Raw genomic sequence first — 16,180 nt, forward strand, 5'->3', positions numbered from 1 at the left:
GGTGTGACCCTTGTGTAAAAAAAATGAGTACAAGTTGTGCAAGAATGATACCCATTAAAGTGTCTTCCATTGAGTGGTTGTCAACTTCACATTCCTTTTTAAAAGTATAGTGAGACTTGTGGTACAAAAATATTTTTTACTCAATCAGTGTTTTTATGTTTTGTCTTCTATAATCTGTAATGTATTTTTCTCCAGTCTAATCTTTTTTACTCTTGCCTTATCCCTAAATTTTCAGTTTTGTTCAATGATGTCCTGAGACTCTTGGCTCCTTATCAGTTCTCCTGCTCTCGTACTTTTGTTGATTCTTCTTTTGAGCTTTCAAATCCCAGACATCTTTTTAATTTTTTTAAAATTATTAAAAATATTAAATTATAACAAAGCAGATCTTCAGATAGCCACATCATTAAGTCTTATAAATGTTCTATGGTAGAAAAAACTTCAAGTTGATGAGAACATAGGAAAATAAAAGTAAAACTTGAACATCTTAGGTATATATGATATATGACACATAGTATTCATACATTAACTTACCATAAAGAATATATAATGAACAATCCCTACACTTCACTCTAATCTACAAAGGTTTGATAGATCATTTAGTAGGGCATCAGAAATAGATTACCTAAAGGGTCATCTTTTTCCAGTCTATTTAACTTTGAGACTGTTTGTAGCCATTGTTCTAGCAAGGGCGAAAACCTTCAAGTTTTCCTGAATTTTAATCCTCTGTTATTTGGTGCATGTAATACTTTGGGTATAGGAAGAAGAGTGGGTGCTGTATATGCTGATACCTAATCCTGGAGATAAGAATGGTTATTTTGGGACCTCTGAGTGCCAAAATAAACTCAGATGCTATAATCCTCTTTAGTAAGGAGAATTGGTATTTCCATGTAGAAGGTAGGGAAACCAATCTAGTTTAGCCAGCTCAAAAAAAAAAAAAAAAGAATATTTTTAATATATTGTCAGTTGTAAAACATTAATTACTTGACTAATGAATAAAGAGCTAGACCCTACTGAGAGCAATTTGAGAGTCAGTACTTAGTAGGAAGGGGAAAAATGCGGAGTTCTGAGTTGAATAGCTTTCTGGGGAGATACGGAAAAAGCATGGGAACATTGAATGTAACTCAGATCAGACCTCTGAATTAATTGGTCTTCTCAGTCACCTTCTTCTCTTTCAGTTTTAAGTTCCTTAATCTTTCAATAACTTTGTAATCTTGCACTCTCCTTGACTTTTTCGCTCAAGAAAATATTTGTACTCTGCTTTTTCACTTTGCGGAGAAGTGGTGCAAGAACTCCACCATGCACACTCTCAGCATATTGCTGAGCATGGTTTTGAAGATACAATGCTAAATTATATTTCGGGAAATGACTGGCTTAAAAGGACAGTGTCATAGTTTTTTTAGTGATCCTTGTTTTACCGCAGGTAATTATAATGCATGCAGTAATGTCTTATTACTTTTTTTCTTCAAATGTAGACAGCAGCGCTGAGAGCAGTTGGCAACATAGTAACTGGTACTGATGAACAAACACAAGTTGTTCTCAACTGTGACGTTCTCTCTCACTTCCCAAATCTCCTGACGCATCCAAAAGAGAAGATAAACAAGGTATATTTTGGTTTTATTTTCATTTTTGTTTTGTTTCTAGGTTCACCTTTTAGGTTAACAAAATATCTCTCCTTTTGTAGCACGTGGCAAGCAGAATTCCCAACTACTTTTTATTTATTTTATTCTTTTTAACTTTAGGGAATAGTTTAAAACAGTTTAAAGCCTTCCATTAATAACCACGTCTGCATAGTGGCCACAAACTATTCTCTTGGAGATATGATTGGCAATCCCACTTAAAGGGACTACTTTAATAAGAGTGTAAAATATTGTCTTTTCACATAAAAATGTTACTTCTGTAAAATTTTACAGCATATAAATACCAAAGGTGAGTACCTGTAGGAGAGATGTGGTTGGAACTCCTCTGCTTCAGACCAACAGCGAAAGCAATATTGAAACCTACACACTTTTTTTTTCCTTCAGTTTTCACTCCTGGCAGACTTATTTATATAGTGCCAGAGGTGTGCACAGATTTTATAAGACTGTGTGATCTGGTTGTGTGATCCACAACTGAGGAAAATTAAAACCACTCAAACCAGTTGCACAGATCTAGTTCCTTTTTCAGGGCTTTCTTTAGAAACAAATGTAAAGCAACCCAAAACAGATTTACTTCCCAACAGGGCTGAAGATAAAAAGCTATCTCCAGAGCTTCACAGCCCTCCTCAATAGAGGCTTCCTGTTGTGTGCTCTTACTCACTGTTCGTGGCCCCCTCCCAGGCCTTCTGCCTGGCAAATGGAAAGGCATCTCCTAGCTCCTTGGGAGATGCTGGGTCTCTCCTGTTTGCTCTTCTACTTAAGAGGCAGGAAGCCTTATATCCAGTTTCCTCTATGGCACATGACTAGGAACAAGCATGTGACCTGAAACTACTGCTCCCAGGTGTAAGGGCCCAAGGGCTGTAACAGGCGTACAGGGACACGCACATTGGCTCCAGTACCCTATTGTACATCCTATCTGTTTCAAGGAGCTTGTGATCTAAAGATACCTATCCTAAGTGTAATCTTAGCATTAAAATACAGTACTTTGTATCACTATATGAGAATTGTGAGCCATCTGCATTGCAGTTAATATTCATAAATAAGTATTATCACTTTCAGTTGAGCCCACAGGAAAAACAAATGTGCCCTTCAAAATATTATAATTACTAGCGTATCACTCATCCAGCACTATAATATTTGCTCCGCCACCTTCCCAGTTTTGGCGCTCTGGAAAGTTTTTACCTATGCTTAATTTTGGCAATTTCAAGACAGTTACCGTTTATAAGTAGCATATCTGTTAGTTCTGCTAAGATGGTTTCCTGAGCCTCATTTGAAGAAAGGGAAGGCCATTCTTAGTAATTGCCCAACATAAGTGTCATTTTAAAGGGAAGATGGGGTTTTCCTTTTTTGTGGGGGAGGAGACGGAGGTAGAGGGATTTTTTTTTTAAAGGGAGAAGAGAGCTAAATGCCTTCTAGAAGCCCCATTTTTATACCAGGAATAAATCATACCCTCTACTGTGGCATCTGAGGGCCATCCTGAGGCTTCTGACAGCAACTGGCATCCTACCAGCTTCCACTGAAGGATGTGTAGAGCAGAGGGAACCCTAAATGTTGACCACTAATGCCGACCAAACCATTGAAACTTCTCCATATTACTTAAATCAGGAGCGGGCAAACTTTTTGACCTGACCACATCAGGTTTCGGAAATTGTATGGAGGGCCAATTAGGGGAGGCTGTACCCCGGCCCCCTATCTGCCCCAACCTTGCTTCTCATCTCCTCCCCCCCTCGCCCCAGGACTCCTGCCTCATACAGCCCCCCCAGGATCCCTGCCCCATCCACACACACCCACGCTCCCTGTCCCCTGACAGCCCCCAGAACCCCTGCCCCCCACCGCCCCATCCAACCCTCCTCCTTCCTGACTCCCCCCCCCCATTCCCTGCCCTCTGACTGCCCCGACTCCATTCACACCCCTGACCACCACCCCAAACTCCCCTGCCCTCTATCTAACCCCCCCTTCCCCCTTACTGCGCAGCACAGAGCACCGGTGGCTGGCAGCGCTACAGCCGCTCCACCCAGAGCATTGTGCCGGTGTAGTGTAGTAAATTGCTCTCTGTAACTGCTACCAGTAGCACATTCCTGTGCGGAGCAGTTTAATACACTACACTGGCAGCGTGCTGAGGCTGGGGGGGGAGGCGGAACAGTGGGGGAGGGGCCGGGGGCTAGCCTCTCAGGCCAGGAGCTCAGGGGCCAGGCAGGAGGGTCCCGCGGGCCGGATGTGGCCCATGGACTGTAGTTTGCCCACCTTTGGCTTAAATAGTCCTCATGGGGAATGGAGAAAGTGCCTCTGCTAGGATGGGAGCAGTTAGTTCCCTGCCGATCAAACATTGCTTGTTTGAGGTTACTCAGTATGCAAACTACCTTCTTTATGGGAACGATCACTGGGGTTCTGAAATCCCATTCCCTCCCGCTGAGACAGGCAAGCTCACTCCAGCTTGTGTGAAGCACCACCCCCACTGTTCCTCGGACGTTCTTGTCAACTGCTGGAAATGGCCCACCTTGATTATCACTACAAAAGGTTCCTCATCCCCACCCCCCCACCCCCCACGCTCGTATTAGCTCATCTTAAGTGATCACTCTCCTTACAGCGTGTATGATAACACCCATTTTTTCATGTTCTCTGTGTATATAAATCTCCCCACTGTATTTTCCACTGAATGCATCTGATGAAGTGAGCTGTAGCTCACAAAAGCTTATGCTCAAATAAATTTGTTAGTGTCTAAGGTGCCACAAGTACTCCTGTTCTTTTCACCCGGAGGAGAGCAGACCTGTGGCCTTCTGCCCAGCTTCCCTTTTTCTGTCACTGCCTTTGGTGTTTTCAGGCAGACATGGATTCCTCTGCTTTGAAGAGAATGGGAAAGACAGCCTATGCTTCCTTTCCCCTCTCGTTCCAGCTTTATGTCAGTGAGCTTCCCTGTTGTGTGTGCAGGAAGTGGAGAAGTTTGGGAGTTAATGGGAGGAAGTAATCAGAGCCTTTCCTCTGCTATGGTTACTTATGTTTGTTTAGGTGTGGGTGGGGCGGTTTGTGCTCTGTAAGCCCTGTCTAACCCCACTCTGATTCCCCCTCTACCAAAAAGACAGGTGAATGGAGAAAAAGCTTCCTGTCTTTCATGATACATACACTTACTCCCTCCCCTGTGTTATCTGCAGGGGAGGTCCCCTGGTGACTGCCCTTCTGCTCCCTCTAGCCCCTGCCAGTTGCTAGGAGCCCTGAAGGAGTTCTCTCTGACATATAGCTGCAGTTACTGGGCTGTATCCTACCTACTTCTTGCTGCTCCCAGGAAGGAACCCCAGGAGCTTCTTAGATGTCATGACAGGGAGTGGGGTTTATTTCTGGCTTTATTTAAAGGTGGCCTTAACCCCCTGCTTAAATAAAAAACCCAACAGTCTACATTTGGCAGCTAGTAACCCTGAAGAGAGTGAGGCTCAGGATACAGCTGCTCCCAGGAAGGAACCATATGAGCTCATTATTTTGAGCTTTGAGTTATTTTTCCTTTTACAAAAGGCCCGTCTAGTAGTGTTCTCTGAATCTGCTATTGGAGTTCTAGGGAACTCTTCCCATATAGCCCTTTTCTTTTAACCAAGAACTGTGTGATTTCCTTGAGACTTGATTCTGCTGCTGAATCACCTGGAAGAGATAACTGAGCAACATGAGGATTACCTGTCTGCCCAGTGGGGGGGCTTTGAATGAATTGCATCAACACCACTCCATGGTCCAAGAAGACAATGGAAATAGGAACTGAACCCAGGTTTTTTTGTGCCAGTGCAGAAGACTACCACTGACTAAATATTGGTTATTTCATTTTCAACCCTCTGCGTGCGACCCTCCCCCCTTATAAATTAAAAACATTTTTTTATATGTTTAACACCATTATAAATGCTGGAGGCAAAGCGGGGTTTGGCGTGGAGGCTGACAGCTCGTGACCCACTGCATAATAACCTTGCGACCCCCTGAGGGGTCCCCACCCCCAGTTTGAGAACCCCTGGCCTATATAGTTTGCCAGATTGAAAATGCAGTTACAGAAGTCAGATTTACTCTAGAGCTCACTGAATGCCTCTGAGGGCTTGTCTTCACTACTGGGACCTAAGTCATAACATAGCTGGAGTCAACGTAGCGTAGGTCGATTTACCCGGTGTCTTCACTGCGCTGCATCGATGGGAGACGCGCTCCGGTCGACTTCCCTTACTCTTCTCAGAGCGGTGGAGTAATGGGGTCGACCAGAGAGCGCTCTGCTTTCAATTTAGTGGGTCTTCACTAGACCTGTTAAATCTACCCCAGCTGCATCGATTGCAGCATCATTGATGTCCCTGTAGTGAAGACCAGCCCTGATTTTTTTCAGGGAATAAGTGTTTCTCAGACAAGGAACACATGGTGGAACAGATTGATGAAGAATTGCTCGACTTATTTAATGCTTTATTTTTGTGTCATTGCAATTCATATGTAATGCTTTTTAGCCATGTATAAAGACTTAAATTATTTCTAAAGAAAGGTGGTTTCTCATTTTGTCTGATTGTAGGAAGCAGTTTGGTTCCTTTCCAATATCACAGCAGGAAACCAGCAACAAGTTCAAGCTGTAATAGACGCTGGACTAATCCCTATGATCATACACCAGCTGGCTAAGGTCAGTCAAGCTGTCAGTTACGCAAGTTTGTCATCATCTTTTTATAAATCTGACACAGGGAATATCTGAGTTAATAAGCTTTACAGATGGATGCTTGCTAATTTTAATGAACTATCAATTTTACCCTTCAGGGGGACTTTGGAACACAAAAGGAAGCTGCGTGGGCAATTAGCAACTTGACGATAAGTGGAAGAAAGGATCAGGTGCGTGTGGCTGACTTTTCAAGTTGTTGTTAAAATGTAGTGTATTGTAAGATTAATCGTATATAATTCTGAAGGCATTTTCCTCATATTTAGGTTGAATATCTTGTACAACAGAACGTAATCCCACCATTCTGTAATTTACTGTCAGTAAAAGACTCTCAGGTGGTCCAGGTGGTCCTGGATGGGCTGAAAAACATTCTGATAATGGCTGGTGATGAGGCTAGCACAATAGCTGAAATTATAGAAGAATGTGGAGGTAAGATTTTATTTGTTACGCTTTTTAAAACTTTTATTTGCTATGGATCACTTTGTCTTCCTTCTTCAGAGCCAATGCAATACGTAAGGCAGTGTTTCTGAAATGTGGCCACTGTGACCACATGTGACCCCCACTGGATTTTTTTGCTGCCACAACAACCTCCTAGGCAGTGATTTGGTGGGGGGAGGCAAAGCAGCGGCCCCTCCGTGCAGTGCCTAGCTGTTGCTGGCACTGCCAGCGGGATCAGCACACTCCACCGCAGTCTCCTCAGGGGATCTGGGCAGCGCCTCTGGAGACACATGGGGCTGGTGTGCATGGCACCGGTGGAGCCCGGGACTTTGCAGGCAACCACTGAATTCTTGACCCACTTTTCTGGGGGTGGCGGGGCTCAGGCCTTTAGCCCCAGGGCAGTGGCAAGAGTTGGTGGCTGAACTGAGGCCACCAAAAAATGTGTTGTAAGAACCCCTGACTTACGGCCATTGACACATACCACATAACACCAGCAGTTGGGCTTTATGTGGTATTGAATATGTGGATGAAACTGTCAGAAAGGGAAAAAATACATTACCTTGTAGCCATTGTGGCTTTTTTCTATTTAGTGAAACTTATTTAGAGGGATTTTCATATTGGAGGACACTTGGTGGCAGGGTGGGGTGAGGACATACTTCCACAGACCAGTGTATTTCAGTAGTAGCTTTCTGTATCTTTTTCAGATTTGTTTTAAAGAGAGCGCTATTTCCACCCAACTTCTGCCTGTGCTTTATCCTGCAATAAAACTCATGGTTTTGCATCACTCCATTGCAGTGGGAATGAATGTCAGTATTTTGACTTCCCTGCAGAATAAAGTAGGAAGAGAAGTTGGGCCTGAGGTAGCAAGTCCCTGTTAAATCACAGACCAGCAATTTAGATATGATGGCAAGTTAATTTTTCAGAAGCAAGTTAGAGATAAATGAATGTCTTTAAAAAGGTTTTTCCCATGTACATAAATTTCTTGCTCCAAACTGAAGTTATGATTTTAAACTACTATAGCTATGTTATTCTGTGACCTTGTTTGCATTTCACTCTTGGTATGCTACTCTAATGTGGAACCACTTTTGTATGCCAAGATGTACAGTGTCTGTATGGGACAAAGGATACAGAAATGCAGAAACTTTGCTTAACTGAGTGCTTCACCTAACTTACATAAAAGGGAATGGGATTGCAGCAGCCCTTGAGGCTTTTGAGAACAGGTTTGAGTCTGAGTCATCATTAAAGTGGGTGGCCCATGGAAACGAGCTGTGCTGAGACCTGTAGATTCCACAAGCCACACCTCTGTCTCAAAGATGAAGATGGCAACTTTGAAAGAACATTCTGGGTCATGTTTGGAAACTAGGCTCCATCGTGACCATCCTTGTTGTCCAGTTTGTCTTGAGGTACTAATGTAGGTAAAAGCAGTATTTTCTTATGTCTAAAATGCTAACCCAAAGTAGCTACTAACAAACTTCATTTTAACCTGGTGAACACTTTTATTCCTGCTGTCATTTGGCCAGGTTTAGAGAAAATTGAAGCCTTGCAACAGCATGAGAATGAGGACATCTATAAACTAGCATTTGAAATCATAGACCAGTATTTCTCTGGTGATGATGTAAGTACATTAAAGAATGCTCTGTGTGAGATTATGGATGTATGAAATGTCTGGTGTGAATGCTTTTGTACTTCATACTTTAATTTAGTAACTACATTGTCAGCATTACTTCAGTCATCCCCCTTTATGGACATGGGTTGTTCAGAGGATATTTTCCTATCTTTTTCTGTACAGCTTGTCTTAATTAAAAGTTTAAGATACTTTCTCAACCCTCCCTTCTCCCTCTGTAGTTTCCTTCCCATCTGTGACTTCTTTGACCTGTCCCTGCTCCTGCTCCATCTTTTTTATTCCTTTCTTGCACCAAGAAACTGCCTCAAACAGACATTGACTAAGACGGGCAATTCATTTTTGCCTAATAAACCAGTCAAAGCTAGCCCACACTATAACACCTTCTTCTAAAGTTGAACAGTTTATCATTAGAAGAAAATATACCTGCAAATCAAGTTTTATATACTTTATAGAAAAATAGATTTATTTTAAATATTATGATTAACACCACACTGTCCTTAAAAATTGTTAGATGCCAGCAGTTCTCCTTCAGATTACTACTCCAGGCCTCACATGTCCTGTGTAGAAGCCATGGAACCATTCAGAACAGTAAAACTGTTAAGGGGTGCATGTATAATCCTAGAATTCAGTGCCAAGAAAAAGAGGTCCCTACCCCATTACTCCCTCAGTTCCACACTTCCTACTGGCTTTAGTTCTGTGACCACAAATCTGTTTTCACTGTGCAAGATTAGTTGGCACAGATTGAATCAATAGTTTTTATGGTGATTAACATTTTCTTGGACATTTTTGTCCTGAGTGGGATTTTGTTATAATTGCAGGTATAGCAACAGTTGACTGCTTGGTGATCTTGTTCCTCCAAAATATCAGTTTCCAACAATCAGATCACCATGAAATGTTAGCTCAAGATATGTTTACTCAAATGACTTTGAGGCTTCTTTAGAAGATCCACTGTGGGATGAAGTCCTTCCTGTTGGAGTGCTTGGTGGAGAGAGGAGCTTTCTCCTGGAGATTTGAGTGGATTGCTTCTACAGTCTAAAGTATCTGAGTTGGAGGCCCTACGACCAGACAGAGGATCCAAGACTTTTGGGTCTGTCCTCTGGACGTAAAGCAACTGAACTGTTACAAGGAGGAGGGTGAAAAATTGTTCTCAATCTCTGAGGATAGGACAAGAAGCAATGGGCTTAAATTGCAGCAAGGGTGGTTTAGGCTGGACACTAGGAAGAACTGCCTAGCTATCAGGGTAGTTAAACACCAGAACAAATTGCCTATGGAGGTCATAGAATCTCCGTCACTGGAAGTTTTTAAGAGCAGGGTAGACAAACACCTGTCAGGAAAGGTCTAGTAGTTACTACTTAGTCCTGCCTTGAGTGCAGGGGACTGGACTAGATGACCTGTTGAGGTCCCTTTCAGTCCTACACTTCTGATTCTGTGATTCTATGCACCTCAGATTATATGGAATCCTGAGTCACTGTCCAGAGTTTCTAAAAAGTGTGTAAAAGTTCAAGGGATTTATTTGCATGAGAAGCACCAAGATGTAAGTTAGTCGTATCCAAAGGTTTGTTCAGGTCCAACCCTGTCTAGTGCATGCATTTCTTGAAATCCTGGGATGTCAGAAGCATTTACATTTACGGGAAATACTGCTGCCTGCTTCTTATTTACAGTGTCACCTGAAAGTGAGAACAGGTGTTCACATGGCACTTTTTGTAGCCGGCGTTGCAAGGTATTTACATGCCAGATATACTAAACATTGGTATGCCCCTTCATGCTTCGGCCACCATTCCAGAGGACATGCTTCCATGCTGATGACGCTTGTTAAAAACATAATGCGTTAATTAAATTTGTGACTGAAATCCGTTGGGGAGAATTGTACGTACCCTGCTCTGTTTTAACCGCATTCTGCCATATATTTCATATTATAGCAGTCTGGGATGATGACCCAGCACATGTTCATTTTAAGAATATTTTCACAGCAGATTTGACAAAATGCAAAGAAGGTACCAATGTGAGATTTCTAAAAATAGCTACAGTACTCAACCCAGGGTTTAAGAATCTGAAGTGCTGTCCAAAATCTGAGAGGGACGAGGTGTGGAGCATGCTTTCAGAAGTCTTAAAAGAGCAACACTGAGATGTGGAAACTGCAGAATCTGAACCACCAAAAAAGAAAATCAACCTTCTGCTGGTGGCATCTGACTCAGATGATAAAAGTGAACATGCGTCAGTCCTCACTGCTTTGGATTGTTATCAAGCAGAACCTGTCATCAGCATGGACACATGTCCTCTGGAATGGTGGTTGAAGCATGAAGGGACATATAAATCTTTAGTGCATTTGGCACATAAATATCTTGTGATGCCGGCTGCAACAGAGCCATGCGAACGCCTGTTCTCACTTTCAGGTGACATTGTAAACAAGAAGCGGGCAGCATTATCTCCTGAAAATGTAAACAAACTTGTTTGTCTGAGCGATTGGCTGAAGTAGGACTGAATGAACTTGTAGGCTCTAAAGTTTTATATTTTTATTTTTGAATGCAGTTTTTTTTGTACATAATTCTACATTTGTAAGTTCAACTTTCATGACAAAGAGATTGCAGTACAGTACTTGTATTAGGTGAACTGAAAAATACTATTTTTTTACAGTACAAATATTTATCAAAAATAAATATAAAGTGAGCACGAAACACTTTGTATTCTGTATTGTAATTGAAATCAATATATTTGAAAATGTAGAAAAAAATCCAAAAATATTTAAATAAATGATAATCTATTATTTAACAGCACAATTAATCGCATGATTAATCGTGATTAATTTTTTTAATCACGCCATTAATCGTGATTAACTTTTTAATCGCTCAACAGCCTTAGTTTAAACTCCTTATTCAACATCCTTTCTCAGGTATTATCCTACAATCTGCAGCCTCTGAGAGATTTGTCTGGTCGAGCTTTCTCTTTATATCTTTTGGATAAGGGGTCGATAAAGTTAAGCCATTTTGGTAGCAGCCCTAACTTTGGGAGTGCCAGTTACCAGGCATGGGCCTATTGTCTCTGCAGGGAAAGAGTCTGAAGTTTCTGTCCACTAAAAGTCAGGTGAAAAGATGTTTGTATTTCAGATTCTGCAGGTAGTCTTTAGCAATGACTGTAATGGTTTTGAGGTAGTTTTGGTTGATATCAGGTAGGTTGTGTTCCAACGTTAATGTCAAAATGGTTTAACTTCTGTGGATACTGATGCGTTTAATTCAAAACTAGATGAGATGGGGAGAAGTTAGACCAACAGGTCTGTGATTAAAGTTGCTGGGGTTGCTTTGAGCATCTTTCAGAAGGAAGCACTCCTCCTTAGGGTCCTGAGGTTTACCACCACCATTATTTTCTGGGGTTTCTCAGACTCGGTTGAAGTCCTAGTGTTGGAGACCCCAGGGTATGGCCACTAATTAAGTTGAGGGGATGGAAGGCCATAAGGATCGAAGAAGTCTCCCTGCTGTAGGCTTTAAGGGCTTCTTTTCAACCTCCCTTAATAGAACTCAGGCCTGGCTGGTTTAAGTAAGCTCTTTTGCTCTTAAAATAATGTTGCAGCTGTAAATAATGCCTCATAGTATAAGGTTTGCTGACGCCAAGTTAAAAATAACAAAAAAGACAGCTACAAGGCCAGACAAAATGTGCTAGTTGTTTAAGTTGCTAAAAATGCTTGTTAAAGGTTGCAAAAAATAAACATTGTTATAACCCATATAAAAAAAGCAAAGCATTTATGCAAAGCTTTAATTAACTAATGTATAGTACAATAACATTAAAAAATATAAAAGTATATATAATAACCTGCTCTAATGTGCAAAATTTAAAATTTCTCTCCCTGTACCTTTCTTTAAAATTCCAAATAAACTTTTCTGCTTCTCCACCCCATTGTGTTTATTAAGTAACACACGCCAGGCAACAAACCCCTGCTGTTGTTTGCCTCTGGGCACTGGGTGCCGGCCACACTAGGGTTAGGCATTCTGGAAAATCCTTTTTTAGCCATCTGACAAATATCGTTAGCTTCAAATTTTTCAGCTTCTGTATCAGCTCTTTCAGAGCAGCAGTTTTGAAAGTGCAGGAGGACCTCAAAACAGTCCTCACTTCTGCACAGTTTAGGACCATTTGTGCTGATATTTTTAGGCATAGAAGTTAGCCTCCAAGTGGTTGGATCCTCGCAATCATAGACTAGGTGATCCTGTTGGAATTCTGCACCAAAAAAATAAAAATTCTATTGACAGTATTTTGAAATTCTGCAAATTTTATTGGTCAGTAAATAAATGTGGAGGCTCCAGCATGGCAGTGGGGGAGCACAGGCCACTGGCTACATGGAGATGGAAGATCACCTTGTAGTGCTCTCTTCCTCTTCCCCAGACACGGACTCAGTGGTGAGGCTGAATTCACCTGCCCCAGAAACATGTCGGGGGCCCTTCCCTTCTGTGCCTGGCCTAGTAAGTATGGGCAGGCAGGCTCAGCCCGGCAGGATCCAAGTACAGTAACTCCTCACTTAACGTCGTCCCGCTTAACATTGTTTCGTTATTACGTTACTGATCAATTAGAGAACATGCTTGTTTAAAGTTGTGCAATGCTCCCTTATAACGTCGTTTGGCAGCCACCTGCTTTATCCACTGCTTGTAGAAAAAGCAGCCAGTTGGAGCTATCTGGTGGGGGCTTGGAACCAGGGGTGGACCGGCAGCCCCCCTGTCACTCCCCTAAGTTCCCTGTGCAGCAGCCTGCCCGGCAGGCTATAAATTTGTGGGCAGTTCGGCTGTCCCTCCCCCCACTGCTGTGTGCTGCTCTTGCCCTCTGCCTTGGAGCTGCTCCTGGGAGCCTCCTGCTTGCTGTGCGGGGGGCGGGGGCGAGAGGGGTGCTAATGTCAGGGTGTTCTCCGCTCCTGTACTTCATCTCCACAGAGCAGAGGCGGGACACGACAGGGCTGAGGACGGAGCTTACTGGCAGCAGCTGCTGTCTCAACTTGCTGATCTACTTAAAAAGGCAATGTACTTAGAGTGGGGTCAACGTACTTAAAAGGGGAATGTGTGTCTCTCTCACACACACACACTGCCATGCTGTGTCTCCTCCCTCCATTCCTGCTGCCTTGTAGAGTGTGAGGCTACAATTAACAACAATGCGTTAGCCCTTGACGGTTCAGCCGAGTGCTAGTTCATCATTTAACATTCAGGCATTCCGTGGGAAATACCCCACCCTCTGATTCCACAACCTCAACCAAGCTTCACAATCATCATTATTGTGTACAGTATTAAATTGTTTGTTTAAAATTTATACTGTGTGTGTATCAGAGGTGCAAGTAAGCCAGTACGGTCCAGTATGGCAAGAGCCGGTACACCGTGCCAGACCAGACCAGCTTCCCCAGGCTGGCGATTTAAAGGGCCCAGGGCTCCCTGCAGTGGCCGAAGCCCCGGGCCCTTTAAAGCGCTGACAGAGCCCCGGGGTAGTGGCGGCAGGGCTCCGGCGGTGATTTAAAGGGCCCAGGGCTCTCAGCTGTGGAGCCCCAGGGCCTTTAATACCTGGGCCCTTTAAATCATGATTTAAAGGCCCCACCTCTTCTGGTTGAGGCCACACCCCCTGCTCAGACCGTTAAGTCCTTTAAAGTTACTTTCACCCCGGTGTGTGTGTGTATATATATATATATATATAAAAATTCCCTGGAACCTAAACCCCCCCCCACACACACACACACATTAATTCTTATGGGGAAATTGGATTCACTTAACATCGTTTCATTTAAAGTAGCATTTTTCAGGAACATAACTACAACATTAAGTGAGGAGTTACTGTATGGAGGGTCTTGGTGGGGGGGATCCATGTGCGGCAATCTGGGTGCAAGTGGCCCAGTAGAGGATCCAAGTGCGAGAGGGATCTGGATGCACAGGGGCTCGTTGGGGGGAGATCCAGGTGCGGGGGCAATGGGATTCTGCAGGGGGGTCCAGGTGAAGGTAGTTGGGGCTCAGCGGGGTGCGGGGGTGTCCAGGTGCTGGGGGGAATGGGGCTTGGTACAGTGGGGTCCAGGTGTGGGGGGCTCATCAGGGTGGTCAAGGTGCATATGGGTTGGGTCTCGGTGGGGTGTGGTTTGAGTGCAGGAGGCTCAGTGGGGGGTGGTCTGGGTGCAGGGGCGGGGTCTGGATTGGGGGGGCGCTCAGGTGGTTCTGGGTGCAGGGGTTGAGGCTCAGCAGGGTCTGAATACACAGGGGTTGGGTGGACGGGGAGTGATCTCTCCTCCCGCAGCTGAGGAGTGATGGGGGCAGGAAGCGGGGATGGGGTGCAGAGCCAGGGGAGGTTTCTAGAGGTGGATCTGCCCCAGCTGCTCTGTGCAGGGGAAATGTGCTCCTCCCCCAGCCCAGCCGGGACTAGTACCTGGGCCCAGCGTAGGGTAGGATCCACTGGGTGGGGCTGGGGAGGGCTAGATACAGGGGGGCTCTGGATGCAGGGGGTAAGGCTTGGCAGGGTGGGGGTTCTGCATTGCCTGAAATGACATACCTGCACTGCTGGGGAGGGGCAAGTGACTGCTCTTGCAGCTTCCCTTTTGCTTCCCTGTCAGTCATTTTTCTGAGAGGAAGCAAAGAAATCTGCAAGGGACATGAATTCTGCAGAATTCCCCCAGGAGTAAATAGGACAATGAGTTAGTGGATTGTGTTTTGGTTTTTGGGCAGCTCTGTTATAACTTTACTGGATTTTCAGTGTCAGTATGTCTTAGGGTCCTATGTGGAGCCACAAAATAAAGCTAGACAACACTCTTCAGGTGATTATTTATAACAAGTAACTATCAAACCCAAAACAGTATTGTGTCCCTTTTAAGGACTAAGGCAAACAACCCAAGCCCTCTAACAGGATTACACAAATGAGGGGAACAGAAGCTATGCTTAGCTCACCTGCCTGACAGCACTAGAGCTCCCAGCCCAGAAGCATCTTTTTATTTCTTTCCCCACCCCGTGGAATGTCTTCTGCTCCTTTTTTGGAGGAGACTGGAGGCCACTGATTCTCTCTGTGCTGCTAACCCTACATTATTCCCTTGTAGTTCCCTGCAGTAGAGCATGCAGCTGTGGTCCTTTTCTTCAGAAACCAGACTAACCCTCTCCTGACTTCCTAAGGGATAACAGACCCCTTGTACTAAAGAAGTATCAACTGTGGCGTGCTTCTTCATAGAAGATGACAGTGCTGCTAGTCGTAGTTCAGTCACACTTTACAAAGCATTGTATCAACTCTCAGAGTAACAGCCGTGTTAGTCTGTATTCGTAAAAAGAAAAAAGAAAAGGAGTACTTGTGGCACCTTAGAGACTAACCAGTTTATTTGAGCATGAGCTTTCGTGAGCTACAGCTCACGTCATCGGATGCATAGCATATCGTGGAAACTGCAGAAGACATTATATACACACAGAGACCATGAAACAAAACTTCCTCCCACCCCACTCTCCTGCTGGTAACAGCTTATCTAAAGTGATCATCAAGGAGGGCCAGCAATGCCCCTCTGCCATGTACATTGGTCAAACTGGACAGTCTCTACGTAAAAGAATAAATGGACACAAATCAGATGTTAAGAATTATAACATTCATAAACCAGTCGGAGAACACTTCAATCTCTCTGGTCATGCAATCACAGACATGAGGGTCGCTATCTTAAAGCAAAAAAACTTCAAATCCAGACTCCAGCGAGAAACTGCTGAATTGGAATTCATTTGCAAATTGGATACTATTAATTTGGGCTTGAATAGAGACTGGGAGTGGCTAAGTCATTATGCAAGGTAGCCTATCTCCCCTTGTTTTTTTCCTACAAACCCCCCCCCAAGACGTTCTGGTTAAACTTGGATTATTGCTGTG

At 43.8% G+C, this 16,180-nt stretch overlaps 1 protein-coding gene across 1 annotated transcript in view; it reads left to right on the forward strand.

Annotated features, from left to right (window-relative positions):
- Positions 1-16,180, forward strand: part of KPNA3 (karyopherin subunit alpha 3) — a 76,431-nt gene that overhangs the window by 54,507 nt on the left and 5,744 nt on the right. The window contains exons 12-16 of the mRNA XM_074960550.1: positions 1,473-1,601; positions 6,151-6,255; positions 6,387-6,458; positions 6,552-6,714; positions 8,244-8,338. Coding sequence (XP_074816651.1) covers positions 1,473-1,601; positions 6,151-6,255; positions 6,387-6,458; positions 6,552-6,714; positions 8,244-8,338 — 564 coding nt within the window. The remainder of the gene's footprint in view (positions 1-1,472; positions 1,602-6,150; positions 6,256-6,386; positions 6,459-6,551; positions 6,715-8,243; positions 8,339-16,180) is intronic.

This window comes from Natator depressus, chromosome 1 (assembly GCF_965152275.1).
Source record: "Natator depressus isolate rNatDep1 chromosome 1, rNatDep2.hap1, whole genome shotgun sequence".
NCBI lineage: Eukaryota > Metazoa > Chordata > Testudines > Cheloniidae > Natator > Natator depressus.